The sequence below is a fragment of the Thamnophis sirtalis genome, unplaced genomic scaffold, assembly GCF_051295495.1.
Source record: "Thamnophis sirtalis isolate CommonGarterSnake01/CBP01778 unplaced genomic scaffold, rThaSir2_p1.2 scaffold_1, whole genome shotgun sequence".
NCBI lineage: Eukaryota > Metazoa > Chordata > Lepidosauria > Squamata > Natricidae > Thamnophis > Thamnophis sirtalis.
Genome location: NW_028261381.1, coordinates 153,122,523 through 153,149,465, shown reverse-complemented (window position 1 = coordinate 153,149,465; position 26,943 = coordinate 153,122,523). Strand labels below are relative to the sequence as shown.

Sequence of the window (26,943 nt, the reverse complement as noted above, 5' to 3'; positions counted from 1 at the left end):
AGTTTTCATGCAGTTTTGCCATAACCTTCTTTTGGGCTGTTTCCCTCCACCCCTTAATATAATCAATAGCCCTGGAATCCTTAAATTACATTTTTTCAACCTTGACAACTTTAAGATGCGTAGATTTCAATTTCCAGAATTACCCAACTTCTTTGTTCAGTGGGGCAAATTAGCAAAACACAGAAACAATGCCTTGTCTGTTGAGCCTAGCAAATGAATCATTAAATTATGGATTTTGGACTTTTTAAAAGGAACAGGTGGAACTAATTAGTTTAGTACACAGCCATTATATAATGATGATGAATGCATACTCTCACAAAATCTTTAGTAAGTTTCTCTTATTTAAATACTAAGTTTTGCTAATATATTATGGTAACATAAATGTAATTAATAGTGCCTTTGTACCATCAGACATATAATTACTTCTGGCTTCCTATTTAGCAATTACTGCAACAAATTCATTCTAAAGCACTCAGGTCTGGAACAAATTTTGATTTTTAAAAGCATGATAACATAGTGTAGGTGACTTGGAATAGGTTCAAAGGACATGATGAAATTGGTCCCACAACTGAACAATTAGTTAAAAAGCTTGATAGTATTAGGTGTCTTTAACATGAAATAGAAAAGAGCAAGGAGTGGGTGACAGATATGATAGTTCACCCCAAATACCTGAAGGGATGTCATGTAAAAAGGGGCAAATGGTAGAATTAATTGGGTTCGGAAAAGTCACAGAATGATTTAGCCCCTGAGCCCAGCTCTTGCTTACTCCTGGAAAGATGTAGTCAGGAAAACAATGAGCAATCAGAAGGGTGATTATAGGCTCCCTTCACTGGAGGTGGTCAAGATATCTCAGGGATATTTTACCTGCACAGATTACAGGATTGGCTTCAGTAGCCTAAACTGATTGAGTGATTGAATGATTACGTGGCGTTGTCTCTTAGGAATTACATAGATAGATTATCCCCCACTGGATCCTTCACGTTTTCCATTGGTGCCATTCACTTTGCTGGTAATCATCCTCTTCTCTTTCCTTCCACCTTTTCCGCAATGTGGTCATTTGAGCCTGGACATTTTTGTCTTGAGTGAGAACTCTGGGTTGAATTGTTTGATGATTGATTGTTTCCTTAGTTAGATGGCTCAACTGGCCTCTATTGATAGTAAGATTGTAGAAATCCAGACAGAAGCATTCTCAGCAAATGTCTATCCAGTCTTAGTTTGAGCAAATCTAAGAAAGGTTGTCCCATTTCCTTGCCATATCTTCAGTTATGTTGTCTCATTACTGATACCATGTTTCTCCTAATACCCAGGAGTCAGCCTCTATCTCAAGACCGTTAGTCTGTGCCCTGAAAAAAATATTTACTTGTCAGGTCTCTGTTGCAAAGCACTGTGCTGTCAAAAAGAATTAGTTGCCTACCTAAATAATGACACTGGCCTCCTTTGGCCAATTTCATTTTTAATTTAGGCACCTTAGCCCAAGGAACCTTTTTGACAGTGGAGCTTTCACCCAAGAGTTAATAAATCCTTTTCCTTTTCTTAAACCTTCTTTTTCTTTTCTTCACTTGCAATAAGCCTAGTCGTAGTTCATTATACACCATTATCCTTTTGCATGTCATTCAGTGGTCAACAGAATGATTACCTTCTGTTGTTATTACACATTGCTGGGAAGGAGCCCATTAACACCATTCCTTGTTTAAAAGCACATGGATTTCTTTAAACTAAGATGTGGCAGGAATGAAGGCAGATATGCATGTCCCAGACTGATGTTGCAGGATCCAATCCGGGTTGGCCCCGGGATCAGACGTTTAGTCTTCCGAGCTTTTGGATTTGTGCTGGAGCCCATCTTAAGGGGACTTCCCTCTAGCAGAGTCTGCGAAAGGGCAAAAGACTAAACGTCTGAGCCTGGTAACTGACCCAGATTGGATCCTGTAAGTTGTGGCATCATTATGGCTTTTTTTTTTTGCATCTATCTAATGAATATTAGAAAAACTGGTGCTCCTGACTGAGTAGCAGCTCTGAGGTAACGATAGCTTTACCTCAGAACTACTACTGTAGGGCCAGTATGACAGAGAATAATGTTCTTCTAGCATGGTGGGTTTTTTTTTTTAAAAAAAATATTGGTATTGGAGCCCACACTTCTTAAAATTGCCAAAACACCTGTGTAGAGGCTGAGGTACCAGGTTAGAAACCAAGGAAAGCTGAGTTCTAATTCTCCCCTAGGCATGAAAGCCAATTGGATGACTTTGGGCCAGGTCTCTCTCTGAGCCCAGCTCATCACATGGTGGTTGCTATGTGGAAAATAGGAGACAGGGACATTAGGTATGTATGTTGGCTTCAGTTGACCAAAAATAATAGTGGGGTTAAAAAAAATTAAATAAATCATAAGGCTCTGTTGAAATACAGATAAGCTGACACTGCATGAATGGCCTAGATAGGATGAGTAGAATGTAATGTATAAGTTATTCTGAGTAAAAGGGAATGTGTACCAAAGAGTACGTGTAGAGAGTATGTAGGTACTGTATATCTATAGTTTTATAAATGCTGCCATTTGCTCTAAATACAGTGCTATCCTCTGTAAATTTGGTACCATATTACTCAGATACTCCCTGAATTAAGGATGTAATCTACCCTGTTTGGGCTGCTGCTTCTCTCCTGTTCATTTGCACCAGTGGTGGGTTCCTACCAGCTCAGACCTGTTTGGCTGAGCTGATAGTGGTTTGGCAGCCTGGGCCATGCCCCCGAACCGGTTCTCTGGGCGGTGCCATAAGCGGCGCTATCTTGTTTTTTTTCCTTTTGGCATGTGCAGAACAATTTTTATTGCACTGCGCGGTGCACCCACGAACGAACCAGCAGTAGTGACGGCCAGAACCCATCCCTGATTCACACACTCTGCATCCCCCTCCTTTGATTTACACAGTGCTGCAGTTCAGGAGTAATGTTAACCCAGTTCCCCACTAGGCGAGATCCAGGCTTAGTGTCCATGGGGCCAGTCCAGATGCAGAAGGATGAGGAGCAAACATCAGCTGTTTTCCTGATTTAGCTACCTCTGCAGTAAGCTAATATATACGTGTCTTCCTATACAAGTCCTGAGGTTTCCTCCTCCTCCTGTTTAGCTGAAAATAAATTTTGAGTCCTTGTACTTCCCGACAGCTCTGGCCACTTCGGTTTCCAAGAGGCTTTGTGAGTTGAAGGGAAATCATGCAGTTAGCTGGACTGATCAACAGACTTAGCAATCTTAAAAAATGTAATTGTTTGTTTCGCTTCACCTGTCACAGTAGGAACCCAAGGGCCTCTACTTCAAAATAGAAGGACTACAAAACTTAGCACAAGGCCAACTGGGGACATCACAGCACAGCTGCATTCTTTTCCCAGAAAGCATCCTGTGGAGCAAATAACCTGCCTGGAAAAGTGTGCATAGCCCTTATCACCAGCCCAGGATGTGAAGGCTGTGACAGCTTGACCCTGCTGCCACCCCCGCCACCAATCTTCATCCCAGGCCAAGAGTTTTTGAAAGGGGAGGTCTACGTATTGGCTAAAGCAGCTCCATATTAGATAATGGGAAGATTGCCCTGAGGATTGGGAGGTGGATGGGTGAGACAAATTCACCAAAGGCTCCATGTTAGCCAGTGGCTAGTTTGAGTCAAATAAGCCATTCTCCTAAGTAATGTTTTATATTGCATGGTAAATGCACTATTCTGTTTCCAAATCATGTTTTCTGCACAAAAAGTTTATTGATTTTTTCTAAACTACATTGTTTCTTCCCCTTCTTTTCTTTTCTACCTCCACTTCCATGTACCATGTTAATCTTGCACTATGTGTAAGGGGAGCTCCCAAATTCCATAAAGTAGCCCTACCTCTGAGATGCTTAAAAAAAAAGCTATTTTTCAAAAGGGTTGGTATTTACCATGTTTGGGTATAAAGCTTGAGTCCATTTAAGATTTGTGTATCTTAAATAACAAAAAAAGTACAAGATTCTCTTGTCCACTTGTGTCTGACTTTTGTGTGTGTGTGTGTGTGTGTGTGTGTGTGTGCGTGCGTCTGTCTGTGTGTCTCTGTGTGTATGTGTGCTCATCTCCATTTCCTACCTGAGGAAGCCAGTGTTGTTCAAAGATGCTTCCATGGTCATGTGGCCAGCATGACTATATGCTCAGGTGCATGGAACTCAGTTATCTTCCCACCGAAGTGGTACTTATTTATCTAGCTGCATTTGCATGCTTTTGAACTGCTAAGTTGGCAGGAGCTGGGGCATAGAGGTACTACTAGATGTTAAGCCTTTGAAATATTTGAGTGGAGGCCAGTGGTGGGTTTCAAAATTTCTTAGAACCTCTTCTGCAGGTGTGGCCTGCTTTGTGGGAATGGCTTGCTGGCCATGTGACTGGGTGGGAGTGGCTTGCCAGCCATGTGACTGGGTGTGCGTGGCCAACTTGTAAAATGTAGTGAAACTCACTTAACAACACTCTTGCTTAGCAACCAAAATGTTAGCTCAGAAACTTTGGCATTTAAAGCACGCAAGTCTTAAAGCTGTCAAGTTACAAGACACTTGCACCCCTAACCCTTTAGAAAAATACCCCCAGGGATGTTCAAAGTTGACAGCTTTAAAACTTGTGGACTTCAACTCCCAGAATTTCTTCCCTTGCTCTTCATCTTGATGATGTGCGGACGGGCGGGGGGAGGGAGTTGGAACCGGTTCAAAATGGCACTGTAGATTTGTGGAACCTCTTCTATAGAAGAGGTTAGAACTGGCAGGAACCCACCCCAGTGGAGGCATATTATTTTTGTGGTGAGCACATGATGGAAAATACAGGCACAATGATATTTTAATCCAAGCTAGACATGAGGCTGTTATTTGATCAGAATCATTTATGTAGAGATGAGTGAATATATATCGTTTATGTTTACTTCAAAGCTACTAATTTGAAGGTGTCAATAACTTATCTGGGTAGATGATCTGCAAGAGAAAGGGTTTAAGTCTTGTCTCCTATGCTGCTTCTCTTCTGGGAATCAACTTCTCACCCATTTAGTCTCACAGAAATCTGCAGCTTTAAATACGGGTATATTAACCTCCATTCCATTTTGCAGCAAATGCCATCTAGACTGGGAAGCATTTGAGGGAGGAAACAATTGAATCTCATCATAATTATTCCTACAATCCAAGTAACAGCCTTGTGTGGCTGCTTTGAAATTTAAAAAAGCAAGAAAATTAGAATTGTGAATGTTCTGCATCATGTATTAGTTGAACCTCAGGGTCCCCTACAACTTAATGTTTCTTGTTCTACACCTGCTGCAGGCTTCCCACAATGGGGAAGGTGGCAGGAAGTCGAGAGAGGGAGGAAAGAAGAAAGGAAGGAAGAAATGTTAGGGAGAGAGGAAAGGGGAGGGAAGAGGAGAGGGAAGGCGGCAGGGATGGAAGGAATGAGGAGGGAGAGAAGGAATGAAGGAATGGTGGAAGGAAGAGAGCCAGGGATTGAGGAAGGAAGGAACAGGGAAGGAAGGGAAGGGAAGGAAGGAAGGAAGGAAGGAAGAAAAAAAAGATGGATCTTTCTGATGTTGCCAGATTCTTATAAGGAAATTCAATAGGGTAGGAAGTTGAAAGTCACTCCTGCTCTCATTGCTTTTTGCCCACTCACGGTCTTAAGATAAGGAAATATTTTCTGAAACAATGGCCCACTGGAGCATGGGTTGTCTAGTAATAGCTAAATTGCTGATTGCATAATGGAAATGCATACCTGTGACTCAGGCACCTTGCAAGAGCACATGAACTCTCTTTTAGCTGCCCAATTCCAACCCAATTATAAAATAGACAACTTTCACTCAAAAAAAGAAGACTTTCAGCTGGGAGAGGAAGGGGATGCAGAACTCCATTAAAGATGCTTTAACCCTGCTGGAGTGTCTAATTAGGCAATTAGCAATATGAAGAATTGACAAAGCACAAGTCGATAGAAAAATTACTCTCCTCCAGCTTTCTCAAATAATCAGTGGGAGAACGGGAAAAATATCCCCCAGGAAACCAGACTGACAAGCTGCTTAAGGGGGCTGCAGTACAGTGGGCTGCAAAGCTGTTTTAGAGAATAATACTATTTTGAGGGCACTATGAAAAATGCAGACTTATTTAAATGCACTAGAGACAGAGGGAAAGGATGTAAATAGGAGATACTCTGAATTAAGTTTGGTGCCTATTCCCCCACCCCACCCGAACTGCTCCATCTTTAAAGGGGAGATGGAGAATACTAGGTATTATGGGCTACCGTATTTTTCGGAGTGTAATATGCATCGGAGTATAAGATGCACCAAGGTTTTGGAGAGGCACATTTAAAAAAGGGGTTTGCACTGCAAACCTCCCAAAAATGGACCTGTTTTTTCCCCCAAAAAAGGCATGAGTAGCCTTTAGGGGGCTTGCAGTCCCCAGGAGCTCTCTGATAGCCTTCTACAGGCTCTGCATGGCCATTTTGGTGAAGGGGGCGGGGCTTCAGGAGACGCACCCAGATTTTCAGCCTCTTTTTTGAGGGGAAAAGCTGCATCTTATACTCCGGAAAATACGGTATATTTCCTGGAAACTGAGGTAGGGTAAATATATTAGGGATTGAATGGCAAAAAAACAAGCAAAGCTAAAAGAAAATGATTGCTGTCATTATTCTTTCTTCCCTTTTGTTTCGTTTCCTGTTCTCTTCTACTTCCTTTCTTCCCAATGAGCTGCTGGAAAAGGGACAGAGTAATCCAGTGTAGAACTGGTCAGAATAATAACAAAACAACAGATTTGAAAGGGACCTTTGAGGTCTTCTATTCCAACCCCAAGCAGGAAACCCTATACCAGTGATGGAGAACCTTTTTGGCGTTGAGTGCCCAAACTGGAATGCGCGCAACCTGTAGCCCCTGAAACTCAAAGACCAGCTGGCCGGTGAAGCCACTTGGTATTCTGGTTTCCGGTGCATGCATGCGCGCCGGCCAGATAGTCTTTGTGCACGCCAGAGCCCCGAAAACTTGAAGACCAGCTGGCCGGTGCACATATGCGCAGATGACATGCGCACCAGCCACCTGCTCTTCTAGTTTCCGGTGCACGCTCTTCTAGTTTCCGGTGCACGCATGCACGCTGGCCAGTTGGTCTTTGCGTGTGCCGGAGCCCCAGAAACCTAAAGATCAGCTGGAGATGGCACGTGCCCACAGAGGGCTCTGTGTGCCACCTCTGGCATGTCTGCCATAGGTTTGCCATCACGCCCCTGTGCCATTCCAGACAAATGGCTGTCTAGTCTCTTCTTAAAAGCCACCAGTGATGCAGCACCCACAACCTCTGGAGGCAAGTCTGATTAATTATTCTAACTGTCAGGAAATATCGCCTTAGTTCTAGGTAGCTTATCTCCTTGATTGGTTTCCATCCATTGTTTCTTGTCTTGCCTTCGGGTGCTTTGGAAAATAAATTGACCCCTCTTCTTTGTGGCAGCCTCTCAAATATTGGAACAGTGCTACCAAATGGTCACTCTGAAACCAGAAGGATGCTGAGGGATGGCTTCTTTCTTGTCTGCAGGTTCATAAGTGCCAAGGAAAAATCAATCCGATATAGCCTTCTCAGCCCTAAGGATGCTGTTAGAGGGAAAACATCACCTCTAGGATTTCAGCCTTTTAAAGTGGCTGAGATCCTGTCATCTTATTTCATAAAAGGGAAAAAAAAGCTGCTTTCTTTATGGAACAGAAACTGGGACATGAAGCATTAGCTTCTTCTGTTTTTCTTCCAGGCTAAATTAAGTTTCTCAGGCTCTCTGATGTAAAATCACAGTCGTGAAGTTAGAAGGATTTATTTACACCATCAAGACTAACCCTTTGTTTAGTGGAGGAATGTGGATTAAAGGCTCCCTGACCTCTTTGGAACGCCATCACCGGTTACTCATTGGTTTTACTGTTGACCTGTTCTTACTTTTAGGATTTCTCTCTCTCTACAATTCAGTTGGAATCTGTTTCCTGTAACGTAATTCTGTTATTGTGTATCTTCCATTCAGTCAATGGAGAATAAACTGTGGCACCAAGTCAGATATTTGAACAGTATTATTGCATATCCTGTCAACTTTTCTAAAAGCTAAACATATCCACCTCCCTCAATGGTTTTTCTTTATTATTTTATTAAACAAATTTACACAATGGCTCAGTTTGCACACAATGATTCAAATCTTTGTAATTTCAGTTCCCTGATTGCCTGTACAGCCTAGGGGTGGGTTCCAGCAGGCACTAGTGTTTGCTTGTGTACATGCTGTGCGTGCCTACTTGATGCAATAAAAAATGTTCTGTGCATGCGCAGAAGTGAAAAACAAGATGGCGTCACTTATGCCGCTGCCTGCAGAACCAGTTTGGGGGCATGGCAGGCCTGGATTGCTGCTGGTTTGGCTGAACCAGTCAGAACCGGTAGGAATCCACTACTGGTATAGCCCTTGTCTGAAACTATTCCAAATATCAGAATCTTAGCTAAAGAAAGATCTAAGCCAGGGGTGTCAAACTCAAGGCTCGGTGGCCAGATCTGGCCCGCAGTGCTTCTGTCAACAAAAATGCGACCCTCCTGAGCTCCATTTTTACTGGCAGAGGGTTGCAGGAGGCTCTGGCACCCCTGATCCGAGTGACGTCGAGCTGGTCACACCCACCCCAGCCCCCCTAAGGTCAAGCGCAACCCAGATGCTGCCCTCAATGAAATTGAGTTTGACATCCCTGGTCTAAGCAATGTAGAATATAGTGAAACAGTTACATGCCATAGCCTATATTGTATACCTAACATATCTATATACACAAACACCTTGTTTGTAACCTGCAACTGGACGAAAGGTGCTTCACAAAGCAACAACAAGAAACAGACTAACATACACAATGCATTCAATTGTTGTGGCCCATCGGCGGCCAGAGATGATGTTGGGGAGGAACATGGGCCAGTTCTGGGGGTTGAGGGAAGCTCAGATGAGGGATCTGCGTTGGAGGCAGAGAGGGAGTTAGACAGCAGTGAGGCAGAAGAGCAGGTGGAGCCTGTTCCCAGTGTGCGCATATGCAGAGCTGCCAGAAGACAAGAACAACTAAGAAAGCAGAGTCGACTTAAGAGTAAAGCCACACCTTTTGGGTGATTGGCCCATCCCATAGGAAACAAAAGAGGAACGAATGGGGAGTGAGCTTTTGCAGGAAACAATTCATTCATTTGGTCCAGAAAGTTCTGTTTGTGAGTATAGGAGACTCTGTGCCATGTTTTGCTTTGCCCTATGTTTGGAAACTACTGTATTTTTCAGAATATAAGCTGCACCTTTCCCCCCCCCCAAAAGAGGGTGAAAATCTGTGTGCGTCTTATACATTGAATACAGTATTTTTGACCTCCTGAAACCCTGCTGCCTTTGCAAAAATGGCCATGCATAGCCTTTAGAAGATTTCCAGAGAGCTCCTAGGGGCTGGGGAGGGCAAAAATGAGCGAACAATGGGCCATTTTTTGCTTGTTTTTGGCCCCCCAGCCCCCAGGAGCACTCTATAAGCCTCCAAGGCTATGCATGTCCTTTTTTGACAAAAAATGAGCCCGTTTTTGAGAAAAATGGGCTGTTTTTTTCTCATTTTTGCCCCCCCAGCCCCAAGGAGCACTCTACAAGCCGCCTAAAGGCTATGCATGCCCCTTTTTGACAAACAAGTTTTTGGGAGGTCTGCAGAGCACAATCTTTTTTTAAAAAAAATTCCCTCTTAAAAATCTTGCTGCGTCTTTTACTCCAGTCCATCTTATACTCTGAAAAATATGGTAGTTATCTGGCAGTACTCTAAATGAGATAAAGTGCGTGTGGATAAACTTTCCTCTGAAAGGCTGTTTACTAAAGCCTTGATGACTGTGAATGAAAGGAATTCATAGTCATATAAATAAAATAATTTTAAAAAAGAGGACTAAGACTTTGGTCTTGCTTTCTAAGGAAGTCTGGGTCAGAACACCAACATCTGTGATCCATTGTTCCTGTGGGATTGGAATTAGAAAAGATTATGGCTGCTTCAGCACTGCTATACTCAGCCATGGCTATGCCATCATCATTCCCCCCCCCTCAATAATTTGATTAAAGTTTATAAATAAAAAGATAACAAACTAATCCAAGCTAAGAAAAATATTAAAAATGAAGAAAAGAAGAAAAGTGACAAGACATATGTATTTTAACTCTTATTCAGCTGGTTCACTTTGTAAATCTTCCCATCACAAGATGATTTCTTATCACTTTCTCTTTATCTTCTTCAAAGCATAGCTTGAACAATTACTTTTTATCTCTTTTCAGGATTTTTTTTTGGGGGGGGGGGGTTCCACACGTCCCTTTGATAAATCCAAAGTAAGAATGCTTTCCAACTCACTCTTCTGCTTTATTATTTTATTTCCTCCTTGATTATTAGGGCATAGAGTCATGGAATGATAGTACTAGAAGGGACCTTGGAGGTCTTCTAGTCCAACCCCCTGCCCATGGCAGGAATACCAATGAGCCATCCTGCCACACTCCTCTTGGTTGCATCCTACATCAGCTGGTTTTATTGATAAATCCATTTTGGCATTGTTTCCCATACTGGTCTCACGGTCTAGCATTTTTAAATCCATATTGAGATCCATATCTTTTTCCATATCATTTTCCTAATCAACATTTTTTAAAACTTTAAATCCCTGTCAGTTTTCTGTTTTATCCAATAAAATTTGTTGATCTTGTACATCCTCTGCTATAGTATCACTTGGTCTTGCAAGCAACCTCTCAGTAAATTGTTCCGAAACAGCCTTATTTCTTCTATAGTCCAATAGTATTGTTCCATTGTGTTAATGTGTCTCTTTTCCTTCAAGAATAATCTTTGGTTCTCCCCTTCAGGTCCCCTCTGGTCATCAGTTTATTTTCCAATCAACAAAATTTTCCCACAGGAGGATCTCTTACAAGTAGTTTCAAAGACTTCCTATACTGTTTTATAAATTTTTATGCACCCCGCAGAAAATATTCTTTCAAGTCCATCTAGCACCTTAACTTTCCTAAATCAACAGTTCATTCCCCCTTTTGGTGTTTGTCAAAAATTAAAGCTGCTCTTGTTATGCCATAAACTTACTGAGAGGGTTTTTTTGTCCAGAGTGGAAGGAAAATCTCCCAGTTTAATATAGCTTGTCTTTTGGAAAAACCTTAACTCCAAAGAAATAAGTAATAAACAACTTGTAGGAGATGGCCAGACTGAGCCTGAAGGAAGGGTCAAACGCGTCATAAGTCATGAGTCCCTGCATTCCCATAAGAGGTCTTAAGTCCAGTCCACCTTGAATGCTGCTCATTTCTCTTAACTGTCAGTTGGTTAGATTCTGGTAGAGAGCTTAAGCTTGCAATAAATCTTTATACTCATTTGAACTGCCTGAATCTCCTGATTTCCCCAGTGCTTGACACAACTTCCTAAAGAAATTAAGAGAGGAGTCAGAGGCGACCTCAGTGATTCTTTGAAAGGCACTGAGCATGGTTTAGGCAGGATAAATATCCCCTGTCAACCCTGCTGGAGAACACTGTTTTCAATCTCTCTGTAGGAAGGATCTGTATGAAGGAAGTAAAAGGTTGCATAAGAGGCACGGCAAGGATCAGGGAGGGTGTGCCATAGCGCAGCCCAGATTGGGGAATTTGCACACGGGTGCGGTATGGATTGGGGTGGGTGCACGAGGCTGCAGAAGTGGCCCTGGTCAGTGTGTGCAAGTGAGGCAGACCTACCCGAGCAGCTTGCGACCTTTCCTGCTGGCTTTCCCATTGACTTTCTCCCTGCAAGCAAAGTCAGTGGGGAAGCTGGCAAGAAATCAGAAATCGCCCCCATTCCCACTGCTTTTTTTGGGGGGGGGGCTCCCTATGGTAATTCTATCATTTTGTTTAGGTTAAGTAAATATTTCTGAAACGATGACGCATCTGAAACAATAACCTGATGGGTCACGGGTTGCCTACTTGGGTCGGTTACACAATAGACAATCAGTTGCAGGTTTAGAGATGCTTCCAGAGAATTGGTTAGGGACTCTTGCTTTCAATTATACTCTGGAACTTGGATATAAGTCTGTTTATTCACTGAAACTTGCAACTGCAGATATCAAGGACAACAACTCTTAATAACTTAATAGTCTCTTGGCATCAGTAGGTTTAACAAAGCCATTTCTGCTGAGTCATCATACTGAGGATACTTTTTTTTTTTTTTTGCAAATCCTTACAGAAAGCAGTGTCAGGGTAGTTTTCTAGCTAGCTCTGAACTGGATTGGCCTTGGTTCAAATCCCAGATCGTTATTTTGCTTGCAAAATGCGCAAAAGCCCATTTTAAACGTACTGTAACTGCAGCATAGCGATCACTTATATTGCAGCAGGAAAGCTGCTAGTCAACTGTGGGCATAATTCTAAAAGCACCGCAAGAATTAAGCAAACTATATTTTGCATAGTTATGTTATTATAGTATGTTCTTCACCACCTCATTGTGATTCTTACATTGATTTGTTTAGGTGCCTGTTCAAGGATTCAAAGAAGAGACTATGGGGTGGAGATATTCACCCAGGAGCTATTGGTGGTCATCCAATCCACCATCGGGAAGTTTTAAGCTTGTCTCAGAAAGGGTTTTGTCCACACACTGAAGTCTTGGGCGGGGCTGCTCAGTTCACTGCCTTTGGGGCCATTGTATATGCAGGGAGTCCTTGGCCTATGACGACAATTGAGCCCAGAATTTATGTTGCTAAATGAGAAATTTGCTAAATGAGTTTTTAACTCATTTGTTTAGTGAGTCACTTTGGCTGTTAAATTAGTAGCACGGTTGTTAAGTGAATCTGGCCTCCCCGTTGACTTTGCTTGGCAGAAGGTCGCGAAAAGAAAGATCACATGACCGTAGGACACTGCAACCGTCATAAATATGAACCAGTTGTCAAGCATCCAAATGTAAATCACATGACCATGGGGATTCTAGAAAGACTGCGCTGTTTGAACTGTCACTAAATGAACAGTTGTAAGTCAAGGACTATCTGTACTCTACCATGGAGAAAGCTCTCCAGATGTTGGGAAGCTTCTAATCCTCTGCAAAATTGGGCTAATGTTGGCTTTATGCTACTATAATGTTCAGTGACTTTTGATTGCAATTAATTTTATGTTGTTAATTTTCTAGTGAGAAGCTGGATGGAAAAACTGAAAGACAAGGTAGGGAACTCTTCTCAGTATAATTTATTTTAAAATGCACTGTAATTTTTATTTTTATTTTTTAGAAATCCACTATGGAGAGATGACCTTTTAATCCAGTGGTCCCCAACCTTTGCGGTTTGGCAGCCCAGCTTGGGGGCGGGGGTGGTGGAAGAGGGGAACAGGGCCATGCAGCTCCACTCACACAAGAGAGAATACTTTGGGATGCGGTCCCTCATTCCTTCAGGCTTCTCCGTGCCAAAAGGGTTTGCAAAGGGATGGAAGGCCTCAAGCAGTGCGAAATCGCTCCCCCAAAGCCCTTTGCCCATTTGCAAAAGCTTTTGGCACAAGGAAGAGAAGGCTTTGGGGGGCTTAGTCTCGTGCTCCTTCACTCACCGAGGCTGCTTGACACTCCAAAAGTGGATCAGGTGTCTTGCACAGGTAGCCTTGATAAGTCAGCAAAGCTGAGCACAGCGTGCTTATCCCACTCAGCCTCTGTTGTCATCGCTCCACCTTTGCAGCCTAGGGAGAAGGTGACTTGGTGGCCCACTCGTGGGGGCAGAGGGGAACCAGGCTGCATGAGTGGTGGGCCAGTACGTACGCGCATGCAGCTCCACTCATGCAAGAGAGAAGAGAAACCTTTGGGGCACCACTCACATGAGTGGAGCTGCACGTTTGCACCGGCCTGCCTCTCATGTGGCCCGGTTCTGAAAAGGCCATGACCAAGCAGTGGGCCACAGCCCAGGGATTGGGCATCCCTGTTTTAATTCATAGCTTTTGATAAGACTCAGATGCTTTCTGGGTGGGTAGCAGAGAGCACAGTTGTTTTATGAGTTGAATGATGACCATGAATCTCCATAGATGGTGTCATGTGCATCATTATTTCATTGCACGTCGCTATGTGATGGGATCAAGGTACATGTGCTGTCTTACTGGAGTCCTGTGGTCATTTGTGGTTCTCAAGCCTTGGATCCCATTTTTATAATGGCATCTTCTGGATTATGAGTGTTATAGAATTCTGAGATTTATAGTTCCAACACATTTTGAAGGGAAGACTGTTTTGGTCTATCATACCCAGCCTTTTTCTTCCTGAGTACTGAGTAATTTTTGCTACAGGTCCTGGATTCTACTTTCTTCTCTAAAAATTAGTAGAAGCAGAATATTGTGTGGAAATACTGTGTATGTCCCAATTCTGCTAATCACCCTGAGGATTTACTGCTTATATATTTGGAGCCTTGCCATTCTACAGTCTTCTCAATATGCAATGTGTACCTAAATATTGTATAGCTGATACATTTATTTTAAGTAGGTTTCCCATGCCAGAATCCACAGGGGGAGAGAGCTGTGAGATGCAGGAATCCTCATTTGGGTTTTACAATTCCTTTGTGGGGAGGTAAAGTCATTTGAACACTTTGCATGTAGCATCTCCATATCTCCAGAAACAAGGGCAGGGCAGTGCATGTTCCTTCCCAGAAGGAAGCAAAGCCTGTTTTTCAAGTCGTAACTAGGAACTGAAATTTGAGTGTTTTACAGTGCTTTAGCAGTGCTTTACTGCACGGGTTATCAAAAGTGAGGATGTGGTCTGCAACAGATGCAGGGTATTCCCACATATGATAAACTGCTCTTTAGGGACAACCCCAAGAAGACCATGTTGCAGTAATCCAAACAACAATCCCAACATGAGGGCATGGGATACTGTGACCAGAGCCTCCCAGTTCAGCAATGATCACAACTGGCTCACCACCTGAAAAATCTGCAATGACTGTCCTAGGCCTGGCTGCCAACTACTCTTTGAGCAGGAGCCATGAGTCTAGGAGGATCCCTAGATTGTGTACTGGGTCCATCTGGAGCAATGCTACTCCATCCACCTCATCCAGATGGAAAAACCTTGTTTCCAGAAAGTCCAAACACTCACAGCCACTCAGTCTTGCTTGGGTTAAGTCGAAACCCACTGAATCTGCAGATGCTAGATGAATTATCATTAAAATTTGGATAAGCAGGCTATCTTGTGGGCCTTTAGGTTACATACATATGAATGGCAGCAGGTTGAGGAGAAATACTTACACATTCCCAAGCACTTCAGGCCACTGACTGTGATCATTTCCATATGAATCTAAAAATAGCCAAGGATCCAGATATGACTATGTCCTTGTGGAGAATGCTTAATGGCCAGGATATCACTCGCAAACAGCCCTTCTGCACTCACACCTTCCTACCCTTAGAGGGCAGGAATATCTGAAGAAGATTACATATAAGAATATCTAGAAATGCATCAGCATAAATGCATTTACAAATGTAGAAGCAGTGCCCTATCATTTCAATGGACAAAATGCAACACATCATCTGTGTGTTGTATTCCTGAATAAGTTGATATGTCACTCTTAGGATTTTCAGCCAGTGTGGTTAGAAATCAATGGAATATTTGACCTATAGGCCTGAGACACCTTGTGGATACTAGGCTGATGAAGGTTGATTAATCTGTAAAGAGACCTTGTTTAATTGTTCAGAATTGGGCTAGACCCGTCAGTATACACAGCCTCACCTATTTGTTTCTCTTTCCTTTCCTCCCTGCTGACTTCTGCTTTGTGAATCCATGAAACTCCACTGTCAGTCCTATAAGGTAGACCAGACTAAGCTATCAATGCCATATAGATCAGCCCCACATTGTAACAGCTATAGTAATAGAATCCTTTAAATCAAATTAAGTCTAAATAAGCTTCTCCTCTGAACCTTCTTATCTTTGGGCGAATCAGGCAAAGATTTATTTGTTGGAGACTTTTTTTCAGTGTTGTATTTTGGACAGGACACAGTGACCTCTTATCTGATTGTTTCCCTTCTAACAGCTCTTCCTCCTGTCCTCCAAGGTCACGCCCTATGCCTTCTACCTCTTTATGGGCTTATGTAGGTATAGATATTTCTTTGATTATAATCAGTTGCTTAGCAATGGTTTGAAGTTATAGCAGGCCTCCCCAAGGGTAGTGTACTTACGGTCCCGTTCTAAAGTTTCCCACCCCAATGGTCACATGACCACATGTTAGGCTCTTGGCAATTGGTCATTTGCAGCATCCTTGGTCATGTGACTATGTTTTTTATGATGGTTTTACTGAAAATAGGCTTTTGTTTCTGGTCTTCAGCAAAACTGTCCATAGTGAACAATGGGTTTGCTTAATGACCATATATATTTGCTTAACAACTGTGGTGTTTGCCAGATCATACCCAAGATCAGGTACATCCAAAATTTGGAAGACAAATCAGCATTAAAAAAAATTGGTTGCTTTGTCAAACTAAATAATAAAGTTTTCCTGAAACTTCAGCCTTATTTTTCTTTCTCTGACTGGAGAATAAGGAATATATTTTTGACAGCCTCATTTCATCCCATTAAAGACTCCAAAATACCCCTCAAATATAGCACATCAACTAGTGATACGATCACCTTTAGGAGTGTCCACAGAGTAAGGTCAAAAAATCAAGATGGCGGCTACAACAGTATCATTGAAGATTTGCCTTTTTAAATTGCATTCCATGTTTGCGACACACTTTAAAAAAAAAAAACAGGCAAAGCTTCAATGGCACTCTCAAAGCTGCCATCTTGACTTTTTGACCCTACTCTGTGGACACTCCTGCTCACATAACTGACCCGGGCTCTTGAAATAGCCTGTCCTCCAACAGTGGGGGTTTTGAAGAAGAGATTTTGTGTATTCCTGAACAAGGAATCATGAGCTGAGGCGGGAGGCAAGTCAACCAGAAGATGCTTATTGTAAACCAGAACTAACAGAACTGAACTACTTTGGGTTGACAGCTTTTTATATGGCAGCTGTCAACCCGGCAACCAATTAGAAACCGTAATTCTCCCGCCAGAACGCTCCATGTGTTTTAACCAATGAGGACCCAGATACTTAGCTGATTGACACCTGAGACACAACACTACTTTCCTCCTGGATTGCGCATGTGTAGTCCGAAAGGTATGCCGGTTCCTCTCGAGGAAGCTCTCCTGTGGATCACACATCCCACGCTTCTTGTGGCCGGTCGTCATCAATAGCGGAGCAGGATGTCTTTGGCTTCCCGGTTTGCCTAGTGTACTTCTCTCTGTAGTTGACCCCTGCCTGGCTGGGAGCGGGCGTGGAAGCACAGCAAACGCTGGCCAAGTGGCCCTTCCGTCCTCAGCGTCTGCATACGGCAGATTTAAAACGGCAATTTGATCTGTGATGATTGCCTCCGCAATTTAGGCAACCCTCCTGCGGCCTTCTGGCAGATCGCGTCTTGAGGCAGTCGATTCCCTCAGAGTCTTCATCTACCTCTTCCTCAGGACTACCCTGTTGGTTGACGGCAGCCGATTTCGGTCCTAAGGAAGCTGCTGTCAAGTAGCGCTGAATTTGAACTGTCAATCTCTCAGCCATTTCAGCAGCTTTGGCCTCATCGACTGCTATTTGGAGGGTGATTTCAGAATGGGCCAACAACCTCCGCTGTAGATGCAAGTCCCTAAGCCCACACACAAACTGCTCTAGTAGCGCGTCATCTAACACAGGGAATTCACAATTGATAGCTTCTCTGCGAAGCATGGCCATATATTGATTGATCGATTCTCCCTCTCTTTGGAGACACTGCCTAAAAGCATGTCTTCTAGTGATCTTTGACAGGGCCGAAGCGTAGTGATTTTTTAATCTAGTCAAAAGAAGCTCCCACGGCACTGTATTGACTGACATAGGTGCTGACAGGGCTCGTGCTGTCCCAAACATCTCTGGCCCACAGGCACTAAGGAAATACCCTTTCTTCCTATCGCTAGTCACTTCAGCCAGATCATTTGCCATTAGGAAGCATTCGAACCATTTACAAAAGCCTCCCATGATTCTTTATCTGCGTTAAACGGCGTGAATGTAGGCATAGTCACCATTCTGTAGCAGTCTCTCACTCGTTAGCCACTGATCTGAGGGAACTTAGTATCCCACCTTCGTCACCAGTTTTGTGTATTCCTGAACAAGGAATCACGAGCTGAGGCAGGAGGCAAGTCAATCAGAAGATGTTTATTGTAAACCAGAACTAACAGAACTCAACTACTTCGGGTTGACAGCTTTTTATATGGCAGCTGTCAACCCGGCAACCAATTAGAAACCGTAATTCTCCTGCCAGAACGCTCCATGCGTTTAACCAATGAGGACCCAGATCCTTTGCTGATTGACACCTGAGACACAACAGGACAGCCAAGTCTGAAATGGTATAGGGGTTTCCTGCTTGAGCAGGGGGTTGGGCTAGAAGGCCTTCCAACCTAATCTACAGGGAATGATTAAAAAAGGCACGGTGGTAGCTACAATGGTGTAATGGAAACTCGTCTAGTTTTTATATGGATGTCGTACATGTGCCATCTTTAATTTGTTTTTACCCACAATCTGGAACAAACCCCCTGGCTAGTTAGACTTAAGCCTAATTAAGGAGTATTTATCTCCTCCCCTTGCCCTAAAGAATGAGGGTGAGAATAAATAGTGGGGCAAAACTTTCAGCCTAAACCAGCTTTTGCTATATTGGTACTTCTATCTACCAGTCCAACAGATAATCAACATGGCAAAAATATGCCTTAGGAAGAACCAGTTTTATATTCACATTGTTTTTCTCCTATTCCTAAATATTAGGTGCAACCACCCACTTCTAGCATGGATGAATTGAGAAAATAAGCATAAAATCCAAGACATTAAATCAAATATTTGTTTGCAACGGGACTATGCAGTGTTTCTGCCTTTATTTTAAGCTTAGTGTTTCTTCAGTATCAGCAAAATTCATTTCAATGCTTCTCATAAAGTGAGACATTGATCCGTAAGTTTATTACTCTTATTATTCTTTTGTTTTAATTTTATTCTACTGTTAATACAGTTTTGTTTTATGGTACATGATCAGCATTCATTTTTATCCTTAGTTATCTGTTTTTTTATGCCGAAAGCTGCTCTAATTAATGTCACCCTAAAAGAAACACAAACAGTCGTAAATGCTTAAAAGTTTAGGTTGTTTTGCCTTGGGGGAAAAAGCAACTTGTAAAACACCAGATTCTTTCCCCAAAAATTATTCCAGTTGCAGAACAAAAGACAGGTGACATTTTACCTCTCCCTTCTATAATGTTAAAATTTGAGATCATGAAAAGAAAATTAATTTTCAAAAGCTTTTGGAAGGAAAAAAAACAACATATTTCTTCAAGGATGTACTGAGGAAATGTATTGGGTTCACTGCTATATATGTTGAATATATTGTGTGTCAGTATCCCTAATACTTCTGGCCCACTGCTGTTCATTATTTTAGATAGAGCGTAGTGAGAACTTGGTGTGTGTTCTTCAGTTCTTTGCCCTATAACACAGCAATGGTCACTAGTAAAAGCAATAGCAACAGCACTTATACACTGCTTCATAGAACTTTACAGCCCTCTCTAAGTGGTTTACAGAGTCAGCATATTGCCCCAACAATCTGGGTCCTCATTTTACTGATCTCGGAAGGATGAGTCAACCTTGAGTCGAAACATTAGGTTGGCAGAAGCTGGAACAAGTAACGGGAGCTCACTTCATTACGCGGTGCGAGGGATTTGAACTGTCAAACTACCAACCTTTCTGATCAATAAGCTCAGCATCTTAGCCACTGAGCCATTGGGTTCCTTCAAAACATATAATGTACCATAAAACTAAAAAAAAAATCACAGTAGTAAGATTGTAAAATTACATAATCAAGAGTATGCGATGTAAAAAGGTTAAAACAAGATAGAGCCAGAGTTACAACTAAGAACTTAAGTATTACTTTCTATGTTTAAATGACAGCAGAGCAAAGTCGCAGCTTGATTGCTAACAGTTGGAAACATCTCTGCAACATCTTGTTTGAGGTCTGCAACATGTATAATAGTGGCCAAATAATTATAAGCATAATAAAAATCCAGCTTGACCTGAGGTTTACTTGCAATTCTCCTTCCATCCTTCCTTCCTTAGGCAGGATACATGTCTGGGATGCTGGTCCCAGTGGGTGTAGGCATTGCTGGAGCCCTTTTCATCCTGGGAGCACTTTATAGCATCAAGATCATGAACCGCCGTCGCAGAAATGGCTTTAAAAGACATAAGCGAAAGGTTGGTATTCTTTAAATGCTGTGAAACTGCTCGAGTTCTCAAATGATTGCTTGCTCTTGAAAAAGGCTGTCTTATCTTTCAAATTAACAGGCAGGGACTTAAAGCTGTTAAATGCCTATAATTTGCAGTTTGTGTTTTTGACATGAATGAAGAATGGCTTAAAGCAAGTATCCATTTACTGTTTTTGTATCAGTCCTTTCCTTTGAGGCAATCAAAGTTTATTCCTGTGGCCACATAGGCTGTGTTTCTGCTAAAAAGAGAATACATTGGCTTTATGTGAGAGAAATTAGATTTGTAAGATGCATTATTAGAAGAGAGCTAGTTTGGTGTAGTGGTGAAAGCACCAAGCTAGAAACCAGAAGATTGGGTGTACTTAGGCCAGTCATACTCTCTCAGCCCCAGACAGGAGGCAATGGCAAACCAATTCTGGAAAACTTCGCCACCTTTGCTTGGAGTCAAAAACTGACCCAAAGGCACACACACACATATACAGACACACAAAGCATGATTAAATACAGACTTTCCCAACCCAGAAGTGTTCAGCCACAATTTCCATCATCTTGGCTTAGTGGTTCAGATAGTATATCTGAAACACACTAAGTTGGAGAATACTTCATGATAGAATGACACTGGAAATCCAGTCTCAGCCCCCCCAAAAATATAAAAATTGGGACATGCACACATTAGTTTGTAGGTGATGTAGAATTAATGTTGTCTTTCCGCTTATTTTGAATTCTGTAGTGTTTTGGTGTAACTGAGTCACATTTTCTTAACCTTTTTAGACGAGGATTTTTTAAAAATCAATGACATCCCAATAGATCATAATCTTTTTGGCCAAATCTTTGTGATAACAAGAGATGGACGTTTTTTTCCTCTAAGGAAAAGGAAGAACTCAGGGTACCATGTAAGTCCCAGACCTGGTTGTACTCCAGCCTCATTAATGAAAAGACACAATATTTTATTAGTATTCAACTTAGGATGAATCCTGCAGAGTGAAATCTGCATCCCAGAGCAACCCAGTGCCATGCATGTTAACCCCAAATCAAATCAGCTGTAATCGGCTTACAACCTTACACCTTGGTAAAAGCTGCAGGGTAATTAAACCCATCATCTTATTTCGATAAGAATGAACTTATTGTTTGATCTGTTATATTGTTTTGCATTTGCTAGCTTTTGAGATTGGGCGAGTTATCCCAAATATCTACAAGGCACCTGCTTTGGTCTTTTTTTTTAATCTGTAAAAGGTTTTTATTTTCCATTTTTTCATTTTCATACACTCACATACCGGTATATAGTGTGCATAGCCGGAGCCATACAACATTAAACAATAATCGCAGCAATTCCTCTTGTCAACAATACCCCAAAAAATAGAAACCCAATATACCTCTTCCACTATCTGTACACCTCTTTCTTCCACCCCCCTCCAACTTTCTATCTTCCCTCCATCATCCCCCTCTACCCTACTTCCCCTCCCCCTCTACCACTCCTCTCTCCCGATCCACTCCCTCCTTCCTTCTCACCCTCCCTCCCATCCTCTCTCCCGCCCTCTCTATCCATCTTTCTTCTATCCCACTCCTCCTCCCCTTGGTGTATTTCCACTATATGTCAATGTACTTAACCTATCCTATTTTTACAGAGAAATTGCTTTGGTCTTGATGATTCTACTCTCGATCTGCTCCAAGTTTATAACTAACCCGGTGTTCTTCTATCTGGTGTCTTCCAGATTCATTGGACTTTAGCTCTTTGGAGATGCTGAAGTCCAGCATATGTGGAAGAAAGTAGGTTGAAGAAAGCTGCAGTAGCTGAATATTTCAAGGCAGGGAAGAAATAAACAATGTCTTCCTTCTTGTCTTCCTTGTAGCTGATGTTGTTCTTTTTCTTCTTCTTCTTTTTGTCTCTCTTTTTCACTCTTCACCCCAACTAGCAGAGAGAATTCAACAGCATGCAAGACCGGGTGATGCTTTTAGCAGACAGCTCTGAAGATGAATTTTGAATCCGGCTGCAAAGCTACATCATGTTCTCCAGTGACTTACTTTGTTTGCAAAGGGAGGTTTGCAAGTTTAAAAAAAAGTCTTTCTGCTGCATCCCAGCCCCTGTTGTGCATTCACATGGCTGTGTTGCTTTACACAACCGGTCCCCAAAAGGAGAAACACACATGGCCAAACACATCCCACTCACTGCATGTTGCAGCCTTTAAAAAAAAAAAAAACCACCATGCATTTGTGCAACTTCATTTCCATTGCACTGCATGTTTTTAAGGATGAAACTAACAAAGACTCCACTAAGAGTGGGGGACAAGGCAGGCTGAATGATAATAATGGTCCTAAAGTTTTAATTTTCATTTTGATGGTAGCAGTCAAAATGTCATCCTTTCCCATATTGTCTTGGGGAGGAGGATTTTTTTTTTAACCCAAATAATGCCTGTCAATCTCCCACTAGGATGCCTCTTCTAAGATGTGGGATTTCCTGAGCTGAAGTTCATGGTTTTGAAAATAATTGGCTGTGTTTAATTAACAAATGGGTCATCTAGAAGCAGTCCACCTCATAAACAGGATAGTAACTATGTAGGTAGAATACAATGAACAAGCACGTCATGTATATATAGTGTATTATGCTTAGGGCCAAACTAGATAGTTACATACCCAAGAGACATGTGTTTTGTTTTGTTCATTGTGAAACAAGTGGGAGTGGAAGAACAGTGGGGAGAGGGAAGGAGAGTGCTTTCATGAGCTCAGTGGGGGACCCATAAAGATCAAAGTACTAAGCAATTGTGACATATGCATGGCATACTTCACATGACTATTTACTCAGCTCCCACAGCTAAGAGCCTCTCTACTGTCTGCAATGTTCCCAAAGTGATATGGAAGTGGTCCATGTACATTTGATCTGGGAGAGATCATTACTTGGTGCTGTAGTCAGCAAATGATGGCAATGAGCCAGTGGTAAATGCAGGTAAATGTGTGACAGTGGTGCCCAAATTCCTGACACCTTGAGGCAAAGCACTTTTTGATCTGGGTTAAAAATTTAGAGTATACTTTTTGTGCACTCAGAGAAAAGCCAAGAGCTCGGGCGCATGTTCTTTTGCAGCTGCTTGGGTATTGAGCAAAGTTATTCAGCCCTATTTATTTATTTGGAAAACGTATATAGCTGCGTGGAGTCACCTGTGAGTGAGTGGGTAGCAATATAAAATTTCCAAATAAAATAAATAAATAAATAAATAAGACTGACAGTTCCGTATACGTCTTTGCTTCCATAAAGCACCCTGCCCCATTTCACTTCCTTTTCATTTAGCACTTCCAGTGAAAGCTGGCATTCTGTGGAACCACCCTCTAGCGTTCTATTTTTTTACAAAAATAACTCTAGATTCAATAGATATTTTCATTTCTGTTCTTGGAAAATAAACATGGTGGCCGCATGTCATTTCTTTTTCTTTCTTTTTTCTTTTTTTGGAAAAAAATGTATCTATTGGCTTAGGAAAGAAAAGATCCAATTGGGCACCACATTTTGTGGAGCATAATAAGAACTATCCTCATTGGCCGTGTCCACAGCAGAAGCTGTTTTGAAAATAGGCGAGCCTCTAGTAGCCATTTCAAGGGAGCTCCCTCCAAGATGTTCAGAATTCCAAATATGCAAACTAGCCAACGCATTGCCTAACCTAGTCTGATTTATTGGATCCTCTCCACTTGAGTCAGATAATCATTCCCATTCTTCCTACTCAATGGGGATGATAGGAATATTTCTATACAATCTGGAGGGAGTTAGAGGTGGGGAAGGCTGGTCTAATTAATTGTTCAACTTCCTTGGGAATAAAAATGTGCTTCTGACTTGGAGTTTTTCCAACACCAGTTAACTCAACTAGTAAAGAGCTCTTGTCTTGCTTTCCATTAAAAGACAAGAGGCGTGTATTAAGCTAGACCTTTGGTTACTACTCCCAATTATTATCCACCCTGAGCTACTACAACTGTTAGGGGTTTCAGGAAGAGGTCACACTCAGCAATATTGGCTAAAGCCAGAATTTCTGCATACTAAACAAACAACCTTCTGCTGAGTTCTGGCCTTTTTTTTTCCAAAAGATAGAGAATGAAATGAAAGCTATAACAAGAAATCTTTAGCTTTATTAACAATTAAGTGATTGCCGTTTCTGATATACTCTAACTTAATTTTACCAAAATGCTTTGCCTCTTTGGCTCCAATGTTTTGGGAATCATTGTCTCATCACTTTACCTGATGGAAGTATGTGTAAATACATCCTCTATGTAGGGTTTCAATTTGATCTTCCAAAACGTTTTGGAGGATATTTCTTTAATGACCCTCCTTAGGGTTATGTGAAGGTGAGAAAAAAGGAGTTCAGAGTAGCAGTACACCACAAAGTAAATAGCAGGTAAGCAGGAAAGAAGTACGAAAACAGTTGATGTGTCTCTAATTTCAGGCTTCTAGTCCATAGAGAGCGATTTGTTATCTTAAGGATATTAAACACTATTTTTGTAGAAAACACACAGACACACACACACACACACTACATAAACAGGAAATGTCTTAGTAAGAGTGGCTTCCTAGCATAGTATCCCAAAACTGTAGACAAGGGGGTCCTAAGACTTCCAGCCAATTGTAAACAAAGCAATATGGCTGCAAGGAACAGCAAACTGGGACCATGGATGCCCAAACCAGAAGCTCCCAAGACCAATGATGTGCCAACAAGGGCTACAATGTGATGTGTAGCACATAATATGTTGGGCTGCCTTTTTTGATCTGGCAAGGGCTGAAGGCCATAGCATGACGTTGAGATGATAGAGATGACAAAGATGATTCAGAAGCAACAGAATGGATGAGGTGCTCTAGACCAGGGGTGTCAAACTCAAAGCCAGTGGACTGGATCTGGCCTGTGGGGCGCTTAGATCTGGCCCACAGGGCCACTCTGGAAACAGTGAAGGACCAGCCCGCGGTGCCTCTGCCAGTGAAAATGGAGCTCAGGAGGGCCGCACACTCTTTCTGAGATCCATTTTTGCTAGCAGAAGGCTGCAGGAGGCCGTCGCAACTGAAAACAGAGCTCAGGGGGAGCATGCAACCCTTACGAGCTCCTTTTTCGCTGGGAGAGGGCTGGAGGCAGACACGGCTAAAAACAGAGCTCAGGAGGCATGTGGCCCTTCTGAGCTCTGTTTTTACTGGCAGAGGGCGGCAGGAGGCCGTTGTCCCCCTAGTCTTGCCCAGGCCACCACAGGTGCCCCTGACATGAGTGACATCAAGCTGGCCAGGCTCACCCATTCCCCGAAGTCAAATATAACTCTGATGCAGCCCTCAGTAAAATTGAGTTTGACATCACTGCTCTAGACTAAAGATGAAAGATCATATTTTGGATGCTTCCAATTCTCCCCCTCCCCCCAACTCTAATAAAACCATAAATTCACGGAATCGAAACTTCTATCCTCGATCTGTCAAGGTAACTTTTTTTCAAGAATGCCCATAAAATAAAATAGAGACACTCTTTGCCTCCTCCTCTCCATGCCTGCCAGTTCAGGCAAGCCCTCTCTGTATCTTCTAGTGCATGTTCTCCTCCCACCCAATGGCTCACTACAGCAGAGTCGAAGCAGCCAGTCCAAGAAGAACAGTTCTGCCCCTTGCAGTTTCTCTAATGGCTCTTTTTGCTGGATCAGATATGGCAGGCCCCAAATGTCACAGGCCAGAGCTTGGGACTGATCCCTCTCTTCCTGATTCACCCCCAGAAGGCATAGAATGTCTCAAAATGCAGGGCATTCCAATAGGAAAGGGAGTGATACTAGATGCCAAGCGTAAGAGTTTGGATGTTTAACTCAGCTTTGATTGCTTTAGCCAGCAAGAGGTCCCTTGAGCCCTTAACTAGAGCCCAAGGATAGACGGGGCTTTAGTTAAGGCAGGGATAGAAACTGAGCCCCATTACATGCCAGGCGATTTCTCTTCCATGCAGGCTCAGTCTTCCTGCATCTCACAACACAAAAAGCTGGCTAAAACTGGAATTGCTTTTGAATTTGGGAAAAATACCCCTGGAGATTTCAGGGCTCGAAGAGAAATATTTTGCGTTTGTCTTGTTAGCATTCTAACCTGTGTAGAACTGGATTCTGAAAAAAAGCAACTAGGAAGAGGAATATAGTGCAAAGTAGATAGAGGGTAGAGCTTGAGGTGCATCTCAGGACTCCTAGTCCTGCATTCTAGTTATAGACCAGCCTTCCACAACCTGGAACCCTCTGGATGTGTAAATGTGTTGGTTGGGATGAAGAGTGGTAGTCCAAAATCCGAGCTGTCCAGTGGAAGCTATGGCGATGTCACGATGTGCCTAAACAGTTGGAGTGTACCAGGTTGGGGAATGCCGCTTAGGGCCTTTGGTGAGTCACTTTGGTCAACCCAATTCTTCATCTTTTGGGTAGGAATAAGAGACCTACCTCACAGGGTTGTTGTGAGGGCAAGCCAATAAAGTTTTGAAGCACTTGGCCATTAAATGTGTCCTGTCAGGAATATTGCGCATAAAGAAAACAAAACAGTGTTGCTTGTTAAAAAAAAAAAACCTATCCAGCAGCCATGTGGGCATAAATGATTAGCGGCAGATAAAAAATGTAGGAAAGATTAAAAAAAATGGGCTTCTTTTCCTGGGAACATTTGATTTATCACGGCCTTGTCTGAGGAACACATTAATGAACAAGTGATTAGTTCTGGGTGATGATTTTCTGATTTTCTGCACTTTGGCTCTGCACTTTGGCTTGCTATGAAGTTCT

At 42.4% G+C, this 26,943-nt stretch overlaps 1 protein-coding gene across 3 annotated transcripts in view; it reads left to right on the top strand.

Annotated features, from left to right (window-relative positions):
* ARMH4 (armadillo like helical domain containing 4) overlaps nucleotides 1-26,670 on the top strand; it is an 81,249-nt gene extending 54,579 nt beyond the window's left edge. For 2 of the 3 annotated variants that reach the window (XM_087728129.1, XM_087728114.1), the window contains 3 exons: nucleotides 13,102-13,133; nucleotides 20,066-20,200; nucleotides 22,125-26,670. In XM_087728129.1, coding sequence (XP_087584255.1) covers nucleotides 13,102-13,133; nucleotides 20,066-20,200; nucleotides 22,125-22,193 — 236 coding nt within the window. In that variant the 3' untranslated portion in view covers nucleotides 22,194-26,670. Of the gene's footprint in view, nucleotides 1-13,101; nucleotides 13,134-15,955; nucleotides 16,326-20,065; nucleotides 20,201-22,124 lie in introns of those variants that run through there. The other variant, XM_087728121.1, reaches the window with a different exon arrangement.
* The last annotated feature ends 273 nt before the right edge of the window (nucleotides 26,671-26,943 follow it).